This window comes from Neopelma chrysocephalum, unplaced genomic scaffold (assembly GCF_003984885.1).
Source record: "Neopelma chrysocephalum unplaced genomic scaffold, ASM398488v2 Primary Assembly neopelma1_85, whole genome shotgun sequence".
Lineage (NCBI taxonomy): Eukaryota > Metazoa > Chordata > Aves > Passeriformes > Pipridae > Neopelma > Neopelma chrysocephalum.
Genome location: NW_020897747.1, coordinates 2084914 through 2104605, shown reverse-complemented (window position 1 = coordinate 2104605; position 19692 = coordinate 2084914). Strand labels below are relative to the sequence as shown.

Here is a 19692-nt window from a genome sequence, read left to right as displayed (position 1 = left end):
CAGGAAAAAAAAGTCACTTCCAGAAAGTATGATAATAGATGCTAAAACACTAACTCATAAAAAAAATGTTACAACTTCCTTATCCATCTAACAGTCCATCCAGCAAACCTCTATCTGTTCAATTCAGCAGCAACAAGGTTGTGGGGCACTGTATCGAAGGTCTCACAGAAATCCAGGTGGATGACATCCATAGTTCTTTTCTTGTCCACTGATGCAGTCAGTCCATTGCAGAAGGGCACAAAATCAGTCATACTTTGTGCCTTCATGGAAGTAAATGCTGATTTGATCAAATCTGATAAATCTTTGATTTCGCTAATGTAATACTTTATCCAAAGGTTGTGGCAGTAGCTCAGTTAACTTATTAGCATCATCCTTTATGTATTCAATAGTCAGCATGTCATATGTGGATCTGTTTTTGAAACAAGATAATGAATTTATCTTTGAAGGTGGAAAACTGCTGTAGAGGAGAGGAGCAAAACAGTTAACAAGTCTCCTACCTTTGGTTGAGAATTGTGATAGTCAGATTTTCGCAGGTAAAACCTGGAGCAGGGGTGTGGGCTAGAGAGCTCCAGAGGGTCTCTGCCAACCTCAGCTGCTCTGATTCTCTGAGAGTGCTTCAAGTTTTCGTGTCATTTAATCAGTGTAACTGATTGAATATTACTGAGTCTGGTTATTGTTGTATTGGGTTTGTGTTATAGGACTCACTCTGGAGAAACGCCTGTGGCTTTCATGTGCTCAAGCAGCTGTTTAAGTTGCAGATTTCTAGTTCGTATTAACCGTATGGATTGGTTTACAGATGAAACAGAAGTTCAATAATCCTTGAAGATATAACTGAAAGATTTTTGTTTTCCCCCTTTTTTTAATGTCTCTTTAGGAAGAGAAAGCAATGTGGCCTTTGCATCAGTGGATTACAAAGGATTTTCAAAGTATCGGGTTATCAGATGAATGCTTTCTCCCAGGCATGTTCTTCCTTTTTTGATCTGGTAATAAAAGAAACTCCAGTATTTTGTAATACCATTACTCTAATTCTGCAATATATTAATAAATAATTTTAATATACTTCAAAGGTTCTGAGGAAGATCTGACATTTAGAATCTCTTTATATGGGTTATTATGTCACATATATGCTGATAAAGCTGACTGGGAGACAGCACTAAAAGTCCTGGATGAAGCTAATCAAGTTTTGCCTCAGACAAGACACAAGCTGTAAGTTCGTTGACTTATTTTTATTAAATTAAGCATCTTGATTCTTGAGGAGTATAAAACTCTTGAGTGCTTTTTTATTTTACTTTGGGAAAATATTACTACTTTTTATCAGCCTGTCTGTTCTTACAACAGAAAACAACGTTGTGTCTTTTCAATGAAAAAGACATGCACAGGCAGTGCTTTCTGTCATTAATCTGTTAATATTTGTAAATTGGATTTTTTAAAAACTTGCATATAAGTAGTATCTTATTTTCCAAGGAAATAGATGCATGAAATGTGGCTATACAGCACAAGCTTTAATTTTCCTAACTGCAAACCCATTTCCATTAAATGAAAACTAAATTATCCAGAGTTCTGTTTACATAATCTTATCTGGGTTGAGGGTTTTAGGACCTTCTATGACAGTTTACAAACTTTGCATCTTTGTACTATATGAACTAGTATATCTATCTTATTCACAAAGTTACTTGACGGATACAAATGCAAGTCATTTATAATTTGTTGGATCTTTTTCTAGCCTGATTTTCAAACACATGGCTACAGTGAGGGCAGGATTGGGATACAGTTTTACGGTGGCCATTCAGAAAATCAGTCGTGAAAGTGAAGAGTATTTGCCACAGATGTGGCGTCACTTGGCAACAGTCTCCAGAAGTACTGCTGGACAGTTGAGCTGTTTCCAAAATGCCATCAGTGCTTCACAGGTTTGTCACTTCTTGCTGTTTGTTTCGATGCTGATGGAAGGATGTTTCTCAAGTGATTCATGAGATTGCAAGTTGTGTGAGGTATAGAACTAAACTGATAGGGGAGCCATGTACTTGAGCATTACTTTTTATAACTTTGAGATAGCTCTTCAGTAGGAAAACTCTGTATGGTTGAGTTTTTGTATCCAGAAAATTTTAGTTGAGTCCTGCCAAAGAGAAATGTCTAAGAGTAGCAAGGAGTTTTAATAAAACAAAGAATTAATTGTGGAGTTTTCTGTTACATTCTCTTTATCATAACTCTGATTATGTGATGCCAATAAAATTGCTCACTGTCAATTACTATTTTTTGCTTCTGTTCAGATTACATTAAACTTTAAAATATCATTTTGAAGGTTTACATTAACAAATTTTAATTAACTCCTCCTTTATTACTTTTATAGAAACAAGAAGATAAGTTGCAGAGTGTTGATTACCTGATGGAATTTGCTGAATGGTTATATTGTAATCAGTTTCCCCTCAACGATGCTATTAAACCTCTGCACTGGGCAGTAGATCTCCTGCTATGTATGGAATTCCCTATGCAATCCTCACAAGAGGAAGGTATGTAATAGGTGTTTCTCCTCCAGAGGAATTTCTCAGCAGCAAATGCAAGGGGCATTTTAAATTTACAGCTTAGTTATCACAAAGAATGGCACCAGCTTGCCTGTATTTTCTCTTACATTCACTGTCTTTAATCAGTGCTGCTTCAGGTGTGCTGTGCTGTGCCATGGAGACCTCCCCTCAGTCTGTTGGTGTAGTAAGATACTGCTCCCGTCTGATGTGGGTTCCTGAGCTGTGAGATGCTTCCAGAAAGCAGTACTGGGCAGTCTGTTGCAAATACATCTTCATGGAGGGACAGATGGAACTGCAGGAAACAGTTTCTGTCCCAAGATTTGGGTACCTAAGTTCAGTGCTCTTGACTTGGCTTTGTCAAGTATCTTAGCATTGTTTTTTCAAAACTGACTTTCAAAGGGAAGTGTGCTTTCAGCTGCTCATGTAACTGTCAAAATCCCTTGGTCCTTTTGTGTCCACTTGTAGTAGTGTGGCCTCAGTGACCTGTTTTGATAGAACACCCCGTTATTCAATTGGGGAAAAAATTATCTGATTTCTGGAACAACACTGTCCTGTGTGGCATTGATGAACATCCTCACTGCTCTTATTTTTGTGTGGATAGATGAAATCATTCAGACAAGTACTTCTGGTATTTGCATTGAGAAAGAGAAATGTTCAGTGTCTCTAGTATCACACATTTGATTGAAGTCACAGCAGCAATATTCTGTTCATACTTTTCTGTTAGTGGTTTGGTTGGGTTTCTTTTACAGTCCTATGGTGGTTTAAACTTTGTATTCGTCCTGTAATGATCCTCCCATCCATTTTCACCTGGTTGCTTATGATTACTGACCTTCTTACACCACTTAAGTTCCAAGAAAGTTTTTACAGAGCTTTTAATGGAAACTGAAATAATATAATAAGAAAAACTAGATTCAAATATGGAACAGCCCAGATTGGAAGGAACCTCAAAAGATCATCTGGTCCAACTTTATGTGGATGTCATTTCTCTGCCAGGCTGACATCATTTAATAAGCATAAGTGTTACATTATTGGTTGAAAGCATGGTATAAGTAGCACTGCATCATAATAGTAAGAACATCTTCAGTAGATGGATTTCCATTTTTCTTTTTTTCCCCTTAATATTTTCATTTTCAATCCAGAAATTTTAACTTTTGAATACATTTTTGCAATGCTGCCATTGTGAACATGTGACTGCTTTTTTTTTTTAACAGAAAAAATTGATGTACCAGAATTTATGCCCACAGAAAATATTAAGATGAACAGTGGAGCAAATGATATAATTCCCCAAATTAAGTTGGAGGATTTGAGTAATATTAAACAGTTGGAAACTTTGTTCAGAGCACAGACATTGCTGGCTGTAATTTCTGGTCCTGGTTCTCCTTGCCATCAGCAGCACTGTTTGCTGGCCTGTGCCTGTATCGTCCGGATCTGGCAGGTGAGACCGTGGGAGATCAGACATTGGGTTGAGTTGGGTTTTAATGTGGCCAGTCTATTTCAGGTCTTCTGAAATTGTGTAATTGCATTACCAGCTACTCTTTTGGTGTTTTAAATATGTCTTTAGAGTTTTCAATGTTATGGTGTCATTAGTGTATTTTCTCAGCTTTTGGAAATAAACCAGAAAATTGTTTATCTTGGGAAAACAAGGAAGAGACAGGAGGGATAAAAGCAGTGGCCCAATATTTCTCTGGGGTACAGTAGTACATTTTGTGCAATAGGTTCTAAAATCGTGTATTTTTAATTTGCTGAAGAATCTTAGCAGTGGCAGAATATGTACTGAAGACATTGCTGGCCATTCTGAAGAACAGTGATTTCAGATGGGCCTTCACAAAATTGAATCAAAAGGGCTGTCATGTGACTGAAAGGATTGTGTTCACTCATTAATTTCTCCAATTACTTTCTCATTGTTACAGCATTCCAAATTAAACAAATCTATTTCATTTCTAATAGATATGATCAGTTGAAATGGCTTTTCAGAATCACAGTAGCAGTCATAGGGAAACAATTATACATTAAATAAAGTAAATCTTTGAAGAGACTAAATATATACCTAATAATAGTAATGCAACAAATCATTATAGAAATGATTTTACTTGGGACATATCAACTAGATTGGTAAGGTATAGCTTGGGCATAATTTTATTCCAGTTAGATGTAAAAGTCTGCAATATGTTAAGATTTCTTTGTGAAATCAGTTTAACATGATGGAAGACAGGAATTTGAAAAATAAAAATTGAATATTGATATTTTCGGATTTACACAAGCACAACTTTAAACATACTACACTTGACTGAGTGTCTTACTAGAGAAAAAATGATCTGAAGTGAGTACTACTATTTGAATAAGCTGTTAAAACTAAAAGAGCTGGTGCTGCTGTCAATGCCAGTCATAGGACAATGACAGTAATTCTAAGAATCATATTTACGGCTGAACAGTATTGTGAGAAAAAGAATAACTATGTGGTATGAAAGGAATTAAAGTACTCCAGGACTCCTTGTTTTGGGAGTACAAAGTGAAGCAGACTTGACTGAAGACGTGTTTCTAAAGCAGGCTCTCTAAAGTGTTAGGACTCCATAAATAACTCAGTAGCAGATCTTAAAATGTCCTCTGAAACCTGAATAATCAAAGCCAAATCAGCTGCTTCTGACTTTTTAAAAGACATGTTACCTTTAATTTGAAATTTTCATGTTTTGTGCATTATCCAGCATTAGGTTTTGATTCATATTTTGTATTTTATTCTTCATTCCTCCAGCAAAACATATACGTCTTCTGAAATGAATGTGGTTTTTTGTTTGTTTTTTTTTATTTTAGGTAAGATCAGAGCTGTGCTATTACATGCGCAGGGAAATTTTCAATTAATTCATTCTTATGCTTAAATAGTTAAAAAATTCTTTTCTATAACATTCATTAGGAGCATTGTAGAAGGAGAACAAAATTACTCTTTGCAGTCTTGCAGATTACTTTTATATGAAATCCATTCCTTGTAGAACATGAAGCTATCTAGACTAGCAGTTTAAAACAAAAGAATTGAATTTGCAGCCGTAGAGGTTAAAAAAGAGTAGCAATAGTGTTTACCACAGGGATGATGTCATCTTTGACAATTCTGCTGTTTAATTGCATTAGCATGATCGTCCTAAATGCTTGTACAAATAATACAGCAACCAGGAATCTCTGAAATTGTTGTTTTCCGAAGGAAACTTTTGCAAACAGAACGTGATATGTGACAATTGTTAACAGCTGCAGATAGTGACTTGCAATGGATAATAACTGTTAGTAGCAAGTATCATTATTATTGCAAATTGAAAATAATTAACTGTAATTATTTGATTGTCTAGATATCATTGCCAGCAACAGGACTTATTACAAAAGCAGCATCAAGGTCTTCACAACCTACAACTACTCAGAAATTGAAGTCAAAATCTCCTCCTAAAAAAGACAAGGGCAGAAAGACACAAGTAAGACCCATTTTCCTGTGAAATTAAAGCAATCCTCTCTTTCTGAGAGATGTTTCCCTGGGCTCATATGGTAAATAGTTCAGATGCTTTCCTGGACAGACTCTCACAACCTGTGAAGAATTTCTGAGTCTGAGTATCATAGGTTCACTCTTGACCACACAGACTTTACAGGTCAGGTATTTACAGATGCTTTTTCTTCTGTGTTGATTGTTGCATTGTTCAAGATGCTGCTGTTTTGTAAAACCCACAGTATGGGGATCCAAAAAAACCCCCAAATCCAACAAAATTTCAAAGGATATTAAACAAATATGTTCATTTTTTTAGCTGAATATTTAATACCAATAATATTGTTAATTTGACCTTAGAAATGTTCTTGGTTTTTATTATAGTCTGATATTTCTGTTGCAAAAGCGGAGCCTAAAGTTGATCGCTTACCCGCAAATGCGGAAGAATGGGCCCTGTACGAATGTCCTAAGGAAATCAGAGATGCTTTTAAACAGAATACAAATATCTATGGTATTAACTGGGATAATTTCCCCAAACCTGTAAGTATACTCCTCAAAATTCTAGATCATTTATTATTTAGGGAAAAATGAGTACCAGAAAGCTATATTGCATTTTAGTTTCTGTCTGTGTATGTTCAGAGATCTGTCCAAAATACTTTTGTGTCGTAGGAGTCATTAATACTTCAGAAAGTGTTAGTCTGTCCCCTGCATGAAATGCACTCAACTTACAGAATAAATTCGTTGGCTTTCTCTGTACCTCGTCGCTCTTGTAGCTTGAAAGTTTATTTGGACCTTTTTTTGGGGTTATTTTGGAACTGAAACTGTAGTCATTAATTTAAAAGTTATTTTCTACAAAATTATGTTTATACTGATTGAATTTAAAAAATTTTCTTTTCAGACTTGCACTTTGTATTTTATGGATCTCTTATCTAAAGAACTACAGAAAATTTTTTGCCCCCACTTGATTCTTCCCATCTTTCAGCTAGCTGAAGTTATTGCTAGTGAAGTTGTGGAATGTAGAAGTCTGTCTGATCTCTATCACCTTCGGTTTGTATCCTTTATTTATTTTAAATAGAAGAGAAACTGAATGGAGTGGACCATCCATTAATATTTCACTAAATAGTAGCAAGGCTTTTTGTGACTTACTGTTTTATATTTGTGGTGGGTTTTTATTTAATTTCTTTTTTAATGCATTTTAAGAGAATTTTGATGAATCGGTTTGTGGAATTAAAAGCCACCGAGTTTATCTGTTACTAAACATCATCTCCACGTGGAAAGTGTATGAGAATATGAAACCAGACCACTTCCATGTGAATGATTTTTGAAAGGCCTTATTGTCACCTCACTGAAAAAAAAGAAGTCCAAAAGAGTTTCAATAAAAGTATTAGCTATTAAGTAGTCAAAAACAGGCTCCATTCTTGCAACAAAAATATCTTGTCTCTACCTGAAGGGCACAAAGATGTTTCCCTAATAAGTGTGTTTCTACAGAGATTTGCTTTTTGTGACCAAAAGGATGTTATTTTTTATGGATGATCACCCCTAAAAGTTTTGATTTAAAAATATTTAATATGCATGCAATAGAAAATTTTTGCTGTTTTAGTTAAAACACTTTATTGTGCTTTTTTGAAAGTTATTTAATAATGTTTGTTTAATAAGTTACAGTTACAAGCAATAATTGTTTGGTTTCTGTTTGTTTGCAAAATGCCACTTAATGTATATTTAAAATGCTTGCAACTAAGCCCACAGAGCAGAATAGATAAATATTAATGTATACAAATATATGTGTTTATCTGTACTGCCAATTTATTACTGAGTTACTGTCTTATAAGACTAAAAGGAATTTAATGATAGGAAATTATTCTAAGCCAAGATTTGCCAGACAGATTTTTTTTGTTGACTCCTCAAGATTTGTTTTATTTCATGATATTTTATTTATATCTATGACCTGGTGTCTCTGTATGATTAGGTAGGTGTACAGGATTATATTACTCTTTACTCAGTACAGAAAGGTAGGTGAGCACGTACACGTGGATGAGGGGTTTTGCATGGTATAGTGAGACCATATTATAAATATTTTCATACTTTTACCCAATAGTTTTTGACATTAAGTTGGAGAGGTAGAGGTTTGAGGGGCAGACTGGTGCTATTGGTGGCTGCCCCACCCCTGGAAGTGTTCAAGGTCGGGGTGGATGGGGCTTGGAGCAACCTGGTCTGGTGGAAGGTGTCCCTGCCCATACCTTTAGATGTCTGTAGAGGTCCCTTCCAGCCCAGAACATTCTGTGATTCTGTGACCTCTGTCAATGGGTAATTTCAGCTACAGCATTTCTGCTGTTATTATTTACAGTCTTTGTTATTGCCAGTATTAATCCAAAGGTAGGATTGACAAATGTGGAATGCATGCTCTTTATATACAATGTGTTTATGTAATGTATTATATGCAGAATTTTGATTGTTTCTTAAACATTTTTTATTTTTAGAATTGCCCTGATATGTTCAGATTTAAAACTGAGTCAGGCATCTGTGTATCATGAGAGAGCTGCTGGAGAAGCACACATTAGTGACTTGGAACAAGCAATGTATGTATTTTCACTGAAGAGGCTGTATTTAGTTGGGACTTTTTTCCCTACAGTTGATAAGTGCTGTTGGGGGAAAAATATTAAAAAACATGATCTCTGAACACAACTTTGGTATATTAGCTGTGCCTGAAACTTCTGTGCATGATTGTTGTGTGTCTGTCTACAGAGTGAGTGTATGGTGAAGATTCCTAACACACTAATGCTTCATTATGAGTATTCTAAAATATATTTGAATTTACTTTTTCTTTCTTGTGATTTAGGTGTAGGCAAGAGATTGCACTGAAAAAATCAAAAATTGTATATACAGAAACAGAAGAAAGCAAAACATCTTCTGGAAATGCTGAGCTGAATATTAGTAGGGATGAGAATATCTTTAATTCAAGTGAAAAGGTTTTTATTTCTGCTTCAGTTTCTATACTTAATTACTCTTCATTTTTTTTAAATACACTTGCTGGTTTGTTTTTAGGTAATACTTGAGAAATACATGAACACAAAAATCATTAAAAATGCATGTTGCTTAAATTCTACTGGCAGGTTGAAGCTGAGCTGGGATTACCTGGCATATTATTTGTATTGAGGAAGAAGAAGAGTGGAATCTCTACTAATACAAAGTAAAACTGCTTTCCTATAAATAGATTTTGGGATTAATGCAAACCAGTGGAAAAGACTGAGAAGCAAAAAAGACACTGTATTCACTCTTGATCTCATTTTTTCTCTTCTTTCTCTCTCCCTTACATTACCACATACTGTTTTGCTTCCTCTTACATATTGTTTTAAAGGCATGCAAATATTTCAGCTGTGTCTTTACTGTCTCTTCTTTAGGAAGATAATTGCCTTACTGATTTTTTTAAAGCTTACCTCCACTTTGCTCTTTGTTATGGCAATTCCGTCCTTACTTTTGTCATATCACATTGCACTCTTTTTTTTTTCCATTCTTGTGCATGTAAAATGCCTTTCTTTTCTAATTACTAATCCTTCTCAAGTCCCCTCTTTTAGCTTTTGTTAATAGTTTTTCTCCTTGAGTTTTAGTTATTACCAAGAATCAACTTCTTTGTGACAGTAGCATATCTGAAGTAGTTAATCTATCCTAAAATTAGTTATAATAGTGTATGCTTACTAGTTGAATGCCTTTTGAGGGTTATAGAATCAAAATCTCACAATAAACCCGTTTTTCCTGTAATATAACATTGAATTTCGAAGTTAGAAAGTAGAGCTGGACTGTGGGATACAATAGTTAATAACAATTTATATTCCATCGAGATGAGTTTTGAAATTTATGACGGTATAATACTTTTGTTGTTTTTCAGGTTTTTGAGTTAAATGCAGCAACAGGAAAAGGACTGAGCGCACTTTCTTTCCCTTCCTTGTGGATTGAAAAAGCTGATGTACTAATTCAGCTTGGCTTGTATCAACCAGCGAGACTGCTGCTTGCAGAGGCCCATGCTGCAACTCAGGTACAATAAAAACTAAATGGAAAAAGAAACATTAATAAAATATGGAGAAAAAATGTTCATTTTGATGCAGTTCTTCCTCATGATAATAATCAAACTACAAAAATAAACGTTCTCCCCCCACCCCAAACCAATGTCATTTTAAGTTTCTACATGTACAGTACGTACATTTAAATATATGGAGTTTGAGTCCAACTTTATGGGAGTTGCCTGAAGGTTATTTAAATTGGTGGAGTAGTGTTAGCATCTCTGTCTGCTTTGCAGTGGCCTTGAAGGATACAGGTATATCCCAACCTTGTTTGTTTGCGTAGGTGGAGGATGTTCAAGGTTTGCTCAGAAGAGAGAGAGGGTGTTCAGCTCCATCCTCTCGACATTTTGATCATTTGAAAGTCTCCTTATTTCATTTTGAACTTCATTATGGTTTTACTGCTAACTGTGTTTTGGTAAAACTGAAATTACGCCTTAGAATTCTGGCAGATCTGAAATAAGTGTCCATGTGTTCCACCTAACAAACCTGCATCATCTCAATATGATGAAGGGTTTACATTTCAGATCTTTTCCCTATATCCACCACTCTCCACTATAGCACTGGGCTTCCTTATACAAGTTACTGAAACATAATTATTGCAGCGAATCCTTTACTTTTAAAAAAATGTAGTTTTTATCCTGTTATTTTGTGTAATAATATTTCTCATGTAAGTAAAAACTGCCTGTGTATGTTTAGCATAGTCATGAATACTTTGAATAATAATACATGAATAATATTCAGTAATAATGCATGCCTCTTTTTAAAGCATTAATTAAGTATTGTGTATAGAGAAAAGTTCAAAATACCTTCGTGAGGACAATAATTTTAATTATATAATTTCTTACTAGTACCCTGTATGTCTGTATGCTAGTATACAAATCTTATACTGTGTTTGTCCCTTACATACTACTGGTTATATAGCCTGTAACTACTGTGAGTTCACTGGATCTCTATTGTAGCTACATATCAATTCACAAAAACATCTTTCATCACCACGTTTCTTCATCAGATGCTGACAAACACTAGCAGATTTATACATACTAAACAATAGCAGAAAAATAGCTTATTTGACTCGTGGGCTAGAATATAGGGGAACATAAAGAAATGTGAAGTAGATTTGAAGTTCTTCATGTAAAGTAGACACCATGTTTTTGAAAAAAAGAACTAATATAAGGTGTACCTAAGAAATTCAACGGCTAATTGGGGAAATACCATTTGCTTTTTATTTCTGTAAGTTTAAAATACAGAGACAAATATGAATAGCAGTAGTGGATTTTGGTATATAGATCACATATCTTTCTGTGTAGGAATTGAGGGCCCTATCTGATGTGTCAAGGTGCTTGTACTTACTGGCTGTGTTGGCTAACCTGGAAAGGAGCCACAGACAAGCTAAAGCACTCCTGGAGAAAGCACAGCTTCTGGGAGGAAATGAGCAATTCTGGTACGACAGTACTCTTAGTCTGATAGAAGCAATTCTAGAGGAAGAGGGGGAAGGAAAACAGAGCATGGTAAGGAAGTTTTTTGGTTTGGGGGTTGTGGTTTGGGGTTTTTTCAGCTATGGTCCCTCTCAGTGAAATATTATAGCCTTTTCATTTCAATAAAAGCAAAATTAGGTGTTAAATGCAGTTAATGTTGTTTTCTCTGTGTGTTCAACAAATGTTAATTACACAATCCAAACACATGCAGGCCACTAGGAATGAGATTTTACTCACGAAAGTTTAGGATGTTCTTATATCCAAATCTCTCTATATCCTTCTACTGAAATAAGAACAATTATAATATAGCATGTGTGACTAAATCCCAGAGATCTGATTCTCTTGATTAGAGTGCTTTTGTATTCAGGCAGTTCTGTTAACACTGGTGTACTTATTTTCCATATTTATTAAAAATTATACCTTTCAATATTGTTTCCTAGGATGCTTTTCCTTTTCAAGTATTCCAAATACTTTTACAAATACTATTTCTGGATCCTGGAAATTACTACTATAACATATATATTTTTTTAGAAAAGCTTTTTCCTATTTGACCTATAACATTAAAATATCCATTTACTGTTCAGCCCTTAACTTGCATGAGTTTCAGCATAAATATAGTCTTGTGTCTGTGATGATCTGCCCTGTATTGATAAGGTGTGCAGGTCTGTGTTGTATGGAGGGATTATTTTGATTTGGGCTGAACTCATATTTACTTATTTTTTGCTCTGCACCTCCCAGATCAGTCTGGCTCCATCTTCCCTCCCTGTGTGTACATGCACCATTCACTTGGTCATCAAAATATCTAAGTATGATCATAACTCAGACTTTCTAGACTTATTTACAGTTATCAAAAGCCGGTTGGGGAATATTGAGGAAAGATATTTAACATGTTCTGTGCAAAATTTAAACTTTCTAAATGAATGTTTAATATTCTACATAGACATGTAAAATAGAATTCTGAAAGTTCTGGTGTTGCCTGCAGGCTTGTGAGGTTCTGGGACACACTGTAAATTTGCTCCAATCCACGTTACTGAGGAGGCCTGGCAGGCAGGCAGAGCTGGGGTTTATGATTGCATCCCTTGAAGCCAGGTACCTGTCTCTTCATCCAAATATGCCTAGCTTCTTATATGCACTTACATTGCAAATAGGTGTGATTTTTACTTATTTTACTGTGGTACATTCTGTGGATTACCAAATATTTTTGTTGTAAGTGATTTATGTGGTGGTTTGGATTTTTTTTTAAAATTTAAATTTCTTTCCCAATTTCTTTGTTCTTGTATGTAACTACCTGTTAAGCAAGTTGGTAAGTTGGTAAGCGAGTTCAGATACACAACCTGTTGTGCATAGTTTGCAGTGTAGGTTACCTGATGGTGGGAGGTATATCTGCCTATGCAGAGGTATCAGTTGGAGCTGGGTACTACAATAATTAGATACATGGAACAAGTGATACCTCATTTCTAATCTCAAAATATAGTATTTTGATATTTTCAGAACCTACTATAATTTGTAAAACACACATTTTAAGAAGTAGGAGGCTTTCTATAGATTTCTTATAATTTAAAGGAAAGCAGAGAGAAATGTGCCTGTTCTCAAACACAACCTGTGCTTTCTGACTGCGCTGTCTTGTAATTCATTTTTTTTCTAGGAAAACACTTATTCAGATACATTTTGCCCTAGATCATGTGACAATTAACGCTGAATCTGCTCAGTTGCCACATATGCTACAGGAATCTTACAATAAATTGGTTCAAATTGAGAAGGACTTTGTTCATTATGGGCATAAAAACTGCAGTGCTGAGATACTGCTGGAATGTGCAAATATCCATAGGTAAGACTGTACCTCTATGGAAAAATTTTATTTAGGTTGAACTAGTCCACAAAGTGCATTGTTTATTTTTTGTAGTCTAATGAAAGATGGAAAAGAGCAGATACATTGTTAGGTTTTATATATCGCTGTTACATGCCTATTTGCATTCTTCACGTGTTCTGTATTCAGAAAAGTACTATAGAATCAAAAATTCTTTTCACTGAAGGCAGAGTTAATTTTAGGTGGTACCACTGATTTTTGTTCTATTTTGCGGTCAAAACAAAGTATCAAGGTCTCTTAAGTCAGTGTTTTGGCTTGCCATTTGCAAAGGTCTTTTAGCAACCACTCCAATCATTCCCAAGTATTTACAGGCTTTTACCATTCTTAGTGTTGAAATGTTTCTCTAGAAATTGGTGCAATAGCAAAAGTGTGGAACATGGTGTGCCTGGAATCCCAGATGCTTCCAAGATACCCATGACTGGGATATGGTTTGTACCTGAGCCATTTTGTTACTGGGAAAGACGTACTCTGGAATATTGTCTACCTTTCTTCTCCTTGAGTCTTGACATCTCCTTGCACTGCAGCAGGGCAGTTCCAGGAGAAAGACCATGGAAAAATAGCTTGTGAACATTCACTTGTCCTGTTTGAAAATTTCAAAAAACACCAGCACAATATTTTGTTAATCTTTTTGTCCATTAAGTAATCTATTTAATCAATCCGATAGATTCATTGTTTTGTTATCTGTGTTCAGCAGTACTTATACCATAAAAATAAGCATTTTCTTATGTTAGTTCCTTTGATTTATGGTGGGTTTTTTTTCAGGTTGATTGCCAACCAGAAAAGGAACAGAAAAGACAAACACAGTCATTATCTAGATGCTTACAACTTAGCTCAGAGGGCAGTATCCAAAACTGAGGAAGTGTTTCAGAATGTTCGGAGTTTATTTGCATTTAATGAGGTATGGATATTTTTTTCTCCTCCTTGTAGAAAAAAAATCTAGTTTAGTTGTAATATTCACTCATTCTTGGATAATTCCTGGAAGCCCCAGATGAGATTATCTTCTTGCAATGATAAGCATTGTTTGAATATAGAAAGAAATATTGCATGTCAAAAGAATTTACAGTTTAAAAAGGGATGAAGAGAGGATTTGTTTGGTCTTTATCAATTTTATTTAATTCTGAAATTTATCTAATAGCTACAAAAGAAAAAGTATAAACTTGGAGATATTTTTGATTCTCTAAATACCTCAGAGGTTAAAAATTCTTCAATATAAAGTGTTTCTTCTCAGGAGAAAAAAATTTTATGCAGAACATTATTATAAATAAAGAAAGTCTATCCTCAAAACAGTATGTTGGGGGTAATGGAAGCCTGCAGCCTGCTTTTCCAGTATGTACCATTACTATGCTCTGGCATCCAGCTGCATGTACCTGTGTGTAACTCTTGGAATTGGATATTTGTACTGGGTACTTAAAATGTGAAAAGCAAAAAACCTGCTGCTCTTGTTCTATGCAACTACTTTGATTGCTTTGTAATGTATTTGACATTGAAGTTTATCTTTTAAATTACTTAAATATCTTCATTGGAATATTTCTGCTCTGTTGAAGTGAGATTGCTAAAATCTTTGCTTCTTTAATTAAAAGAAATACAACATTCTAACTTCTTATCAGGTACATTTGCAAAAATACATGACATTAGAATTCTACATTGCTTTTTTTGTATTTCAGAGTACAAATATTAGTATCCCATTAATGAGGCAATTAGCTAACAGGAAAATAAATCTTGTAGAAATTCTTTTGGATATATTTCACCTTGTTATTACTGAGAAAAAGCTTAAAGAATTGGGAGAGGTGTCATCTCATGAAATTGTGGAGGCATTCATCGTTGAAGAGGATGCATCAGAACAGGTAATACAAAATATTTAGTGCTATGAATTGCATAAAAGGTATAACAAAGTTTCCCAGGGACGTTTTCCATAGCACAACTTCTTCCACTAATGAGGAAATGGACCTCCAGACCATTTCTGTATTTTTGCAGCAAGGGAGGCTCAAGTGTATGATTTTAGTCCTGGGGATGGTTTATTGGGCACCTTCCCCTTATCCCATGTTTTCCTTGGCATTGATTGTACTTTGCTTGTGGATCTAACATGGAACTTTTTTTTTAAATCAGTTGTTAATGAATTTGTTTATCTATTAAAGACAGGTCATTTGTAGTTGAAAGTGTAATCATATTGAACATACATATTAGTATGTGAATAGATGTGTGTTACATGTTTTTTAAAAATATATTTCTGTCTGTGTGGGTATATATGAGCAGATAAACCTAAATATGTATTTTGCCAGGATTGGAAACATATGGAATGCACTGTGGGTCACATTACACTGGCTCAGTTAGCAGATGTACAGAATCTCTGTAAAGGCTGTCCCGACATCAAATCCAAATGCCTGTATCTGACTGGAAAAACTCTTCATTTCCTTGCCATTGATGTAAATCCTGTGTATTCAGAGATTTACTGGAAGCCCAACATTATGGTATGCATTCTTTTCTGCACTTAAATTAATTCCCGTTTGTACAGTTTATCTGTACAAAGCTTTTCTATATAAGTTTGTATAAAACTGCTCTTTATTGTTGTAGTAAGAACCCCATGTAAGAAAAGGAAGGTTGATTGAGGCATTATAAATACAGTGATGAATTAAAGCGTTCAGAAGGAATTAATGGAGGGCAAATATTAGAAAGTCAAAATCTTAGAGGTTGTATGGGGGGCCTTTTTAGTTTCTGTTGTTCATATTACCATTGTAACATATTAAGAAATTTTTATGTCTGATGGTATTAGTAAATCTCTCACCATCAAGGAGTTAAGGTAGTGATTTCTATTATGATGAACTCTGTTTTCACGTAGACTTTCAGAAAAGAAATAAAGCCAGCCTTACTTAGTGGGATGATTAATTATTCTTTCTTTTTTTTTACTGTGATGGGTAGGAAGAAGCTAAATCAGACATCGGAAAATCTTCCCTGTCTTCAGCAGAATGCAGAGAACAGGATGGGACAGACAGTGGTTTACTGACTAATAAATGTCATAATGATAAGGACAGAAGGAAAATACAGGAATTAAAGGTATATTAGCATATGAGCTTCCATTAAAATTTGAGTGCTTCCTTTTTATGGAATAACAGACAACGTGTCAATTCTGTTTGAACTGACAATGGAAATGTCTGTAACACAAACTTGAACTTACAAAAGGAAAAAAAGTCTACAGAACACCTTCCAACAAATGGCTTTCCAACCCTGCCCTGCTGTGTCGTTCTGTCCTACCCCACAGGATGTGGGAGCTCCCAGGAGAGCTCTCCCACTTGCTCCCAGAAAGGAATGATTTATCCCTCAGTGGTTTCCCGCTGATGAGCACGTAGCATCCAGGACTAGATGAGCAGGCAGCTTCCTCTCTGCCTCACAGATATGTCTTTCGAAGGGAGCATAACTTCTTGTAGACTGGAAACAAAGAAATTACTTATATCACAAAACATGTAAAATTCAGTGAGCTGATCTCTGTTAACTGCTGCAGTTGAAAGCACTCTAGGAATTGGGAATGTACAGTTTGTGATGCCAGTAAAATCAATAAATACCTGAGATAAGAGATTTGTGTGTTTGTTTGGATTAAATGTAGGTAACCGTCACTGGAAACAACTGTATTGATCTTTGGTTCTGAATGACTCATATTGCCTGGAATTCAGTCTATTCTGCTAAGTACACATTTTATGTTAAAAAAAGTATTGTGTTAAAACATTTATTTTTTAATGTTGTGTAACAGATGTTGTTGTCTGCTAAATACTTAATCTGTGTTTGCGTATTTTGTTCATGTGTTAAGTAAATGCCTTAAAAAGAAGCAGCATGAAAATTAGTCATAAAAAAGCAATACTTGTTTTCTCTAACACAACTAGTAATATGTGTACATATAAAAATATTTAATATTAATTTTAATATAAACCTTTTGTTTTTATCATCTAGAAGGAACATAAGATGGCTCAGAAGTATCTTTCTCAGTCCAGTGAGGCTTTGCTGCAGTGTATGGGGATTGCATTCAGTCAGAACATGACTGATGTACTGACTTCTGCTAGTTTGGAAATGGCTGAATGCTTTCAACAGTTTGATCCAGTTTCAGCAAGCCAGTTTTTGGCACTTCATCAGGTAAGGCAGCAATGTTTGTGCTGCTTTTCAGTGAGAGAATGTTGGAAGTTGCATAAACAAAACTATATTGGCACAGCCTGAGAATTGGTCATACGGAACACAGATAGGGTCCCGTGTGAGAACTGGTGAGTAACACAGGTCATCAAATATAGGATATGTTTGCTAAGTTCAGATCATTTGATTGCTGGCTTTTTAACAATTGTGTTATCTGTTGTGTTTGACCTGATGATTGCATACATGAAAAGATATTAATAAGAAGAAATTACTATAATTTGATTAGCTAAGATAAGCCATTACCACAAAATACGGTTTCATTCTTCCCTAAGAAATAATTTTAAAAATGTTTCTCTGGATTTGTTTATTCATTATTTTGAAGTGTGTAAGAAACATTTACATTCAGTTTGTCAAATTGACACGTGCACAGCATGGTCCCATAGATGGCTTTAAGGTGTGTGAATCATTCATGTGAGTATGTGCCTCCATCCCAGAGAAGATGCAGAGTAGCTCTGAGGCTTATATTCCCCACAGCAGGAAGGAATAGCACATAGTTCCTACACAATGATCTCTGTTATAGAAATACAGAAAAGCACCTTATACTACTTTCCTTCCTGCCATTAGCAACACAACTGAAGGAAGTTATGACAAGCATAAAGCACCTGATTCTCTGTCAACACTTAAATTTGCACCTATGGGTGGAGTGGACTGGGTAGGTCTTCTAATAAATCAGAATCAGCTAATACTGGATTTCATGGTTCAGACTCAGCTTACTTGAAAGGCTGAGTTCAGAACATGGTATTTACCATTCCGTGTAGACCTTCGATGACTAAATGCAGGAACCTAGATGATAAATGTAGACAAAGAAATCAGTTCCAGCTATTCATATTTAAGAACTTTTCCTAAATTATTACCAGACTGTTTACATTAGCCTGTAAGCACAAACAGAAGTCTTTTGCTAGTTCTTCTCACCTTTAAAGCAAGAAACTGTTTCTTCCACAAAGATATATGTTATAACACACATAGTGTATATATGTATTTGTATAATTTTTGTAAGGGAAAATAAATGTAAAAATTTTACAGAGCTGTTCAGTGTCTATGATGATGAAGAGTATTCTCCTAACGGCTACATCCAACACCAGCAGCTCTCAGCTGGCAGCATTGCTGCATCTCCAGAATCATTTGAAACAAAACAGAAACACAAGTGATCTTCTAAAACGTGTGGAACAGCAACTGGCTGCTACTTCAGTGGTAACTTTGAGATGAGCTTCTTATTAAGGTTTATATATATTATATAAACGCACACAGAGAGACATCTGTGTGTGTATATAGGACACAGGACAGTGGTGGGAGAACAGCTGGACTCTGATCTCAGAGGGCTTTTCCAGCCTGAACAATTCTGTGATTCTGTGAGCCACCCCTGCACTTTTCCCTGCTACCAAAACCGTACCACGTAAAACAATTGTATATAGTACTTGTTGGTGAGATGCCTGTTCTTAGAAGGATTTTGAAGGACTTTTACAAATGTTACTATGAATTATCCTACTCCCTTCTTTTGCTAATATTCTGCTAGGATTTGATAGCATTTTAACTTCAAAAATAGTGTAGTTGCCAAAAAAGTCATCTTGTTATGAAGAGTGGAGTAAGTTACAGTATTTTTAGTTTGTTTAATCTGCACTATCATAGAATGGTTGAGGTTAGAAAAACTCTGAAGGTTGTCTTGTAAACCCCCCCTGCTCAGACAGGGCCACATAGAGCCAGTTATCCTGGACTGTGTCCAGGTGGCTTCTGAATATCTCCAAGGATGGAGATTCGACAACCTCCCTGAGCAAACTGTGCCAGTGCTTATTTCCCTCAAGGGAAGTGTTTCCTGTTCTTTGGACAGAGTCGCTTGTCCTGGCACATCTGCTAAGTGTTTGGGCCTTTTTATTAATATATATATATATATGCATGTGTGTGTGTTAGTACCTTCTTTCCTAGAATTACTATCGATTTTATAATGAAAGAACTAAGAATGGGGTTTTTTAAATCTATGAAAATAATGCTACTTTTCAACTATTGTACAGGCATGGAGGAACCTCTGTATTCCTGTTGAACATTTTAATATAATGGATGAATTGCCATCCAATTTCTACTTAGTTATTCTCCAGCACTCAGAAGACAGGTATAAAATTTCATCATTTTGGTTTGTTACAAACGTCATCTT

General features: G+C 35.3%; 1 protein-coding gene across 7 annotated transcripts in view; it reads left to right on the top strand.

Moving 5' to 3' along the window:
• The window catches only part of CFAP46 (cilia and flagella associated protein 46), a 61388-nt gene that overhangs the window by 28207 nt on the left and 13489 nt on the right, over window positions 1–19692 (top strand). For 5 of the 7 annotated variants that reach the window (XR_003535674.1, XM_027692280.1, XM_027692277.1 and 2 more), the window contains exons 25-45: window positions 875–959; window positions 1068–1206; window positions 1724–1907; window positions 2348–2507; window positions 3731–3954; window positions 5852–5971; window positions 6361–6516; window positions 6875–7023; window positions 8454–8552; window positions 8813–8942; window positions 9860–10006; window positions 11339–11539; window positions 12489–12595; window positions 13152–13334; window positions 14136–14271; window positions 15038–15217; window positions 15653–15841; window positions 16290–16424; window positions 17313–17492; window positions 18570–18737; window positions 19553–19650. Coding sequence is in view for 6 of the 7 variants with exons in the window: in XM_027692280.1 (XP_027548081.1) it covers window positions 875–959; window positions 1068–1206; window positions 1724–1907; window positions 2348–2507; window positions 3731–3954; window positions 5852–5971; window positions 6361–6516; window positions 6875–7023; window positions 8454–8552; window positions 8813–8942; window positions 9860–10006; window positions 11339–11539; window positions 12489–12595; window positions 13152–13334; window positions 14136–14271; window positions 15038–15217; window positions 15653–15841; window positions 16290–16424; window positions 17313–17492; window positions 18570–18737; window positions 19553–19650 (3170 nt within the window). In the remaining variant the exon portion in view is untranslated. The remainder of the gene's footprint in view (window positions 1–874; window positions 960–1067; window positions 1207–1723; window positions 1908–2347; window positions 2508–3730; window positions 3955–5851; window positions 5972–6360; window positions 6517–6874; window positions 7024–8453; window positions 8553–8812; window positions 8943–9859; window positions 10007–11338; window positions 11540–12488; window positions 12596–13151; window positions 13335–14135; window positions 14272–15037; window positions 15218–15652; window positions 15842–16289; window positions 16425–17312; window positions 17493–18569; window positions 18738–19552; window positions 19651–19692) is intronic. The other 2 variants (XM_027692278.1, XM_027692281.1) reach the window with 2 other exon arrangements.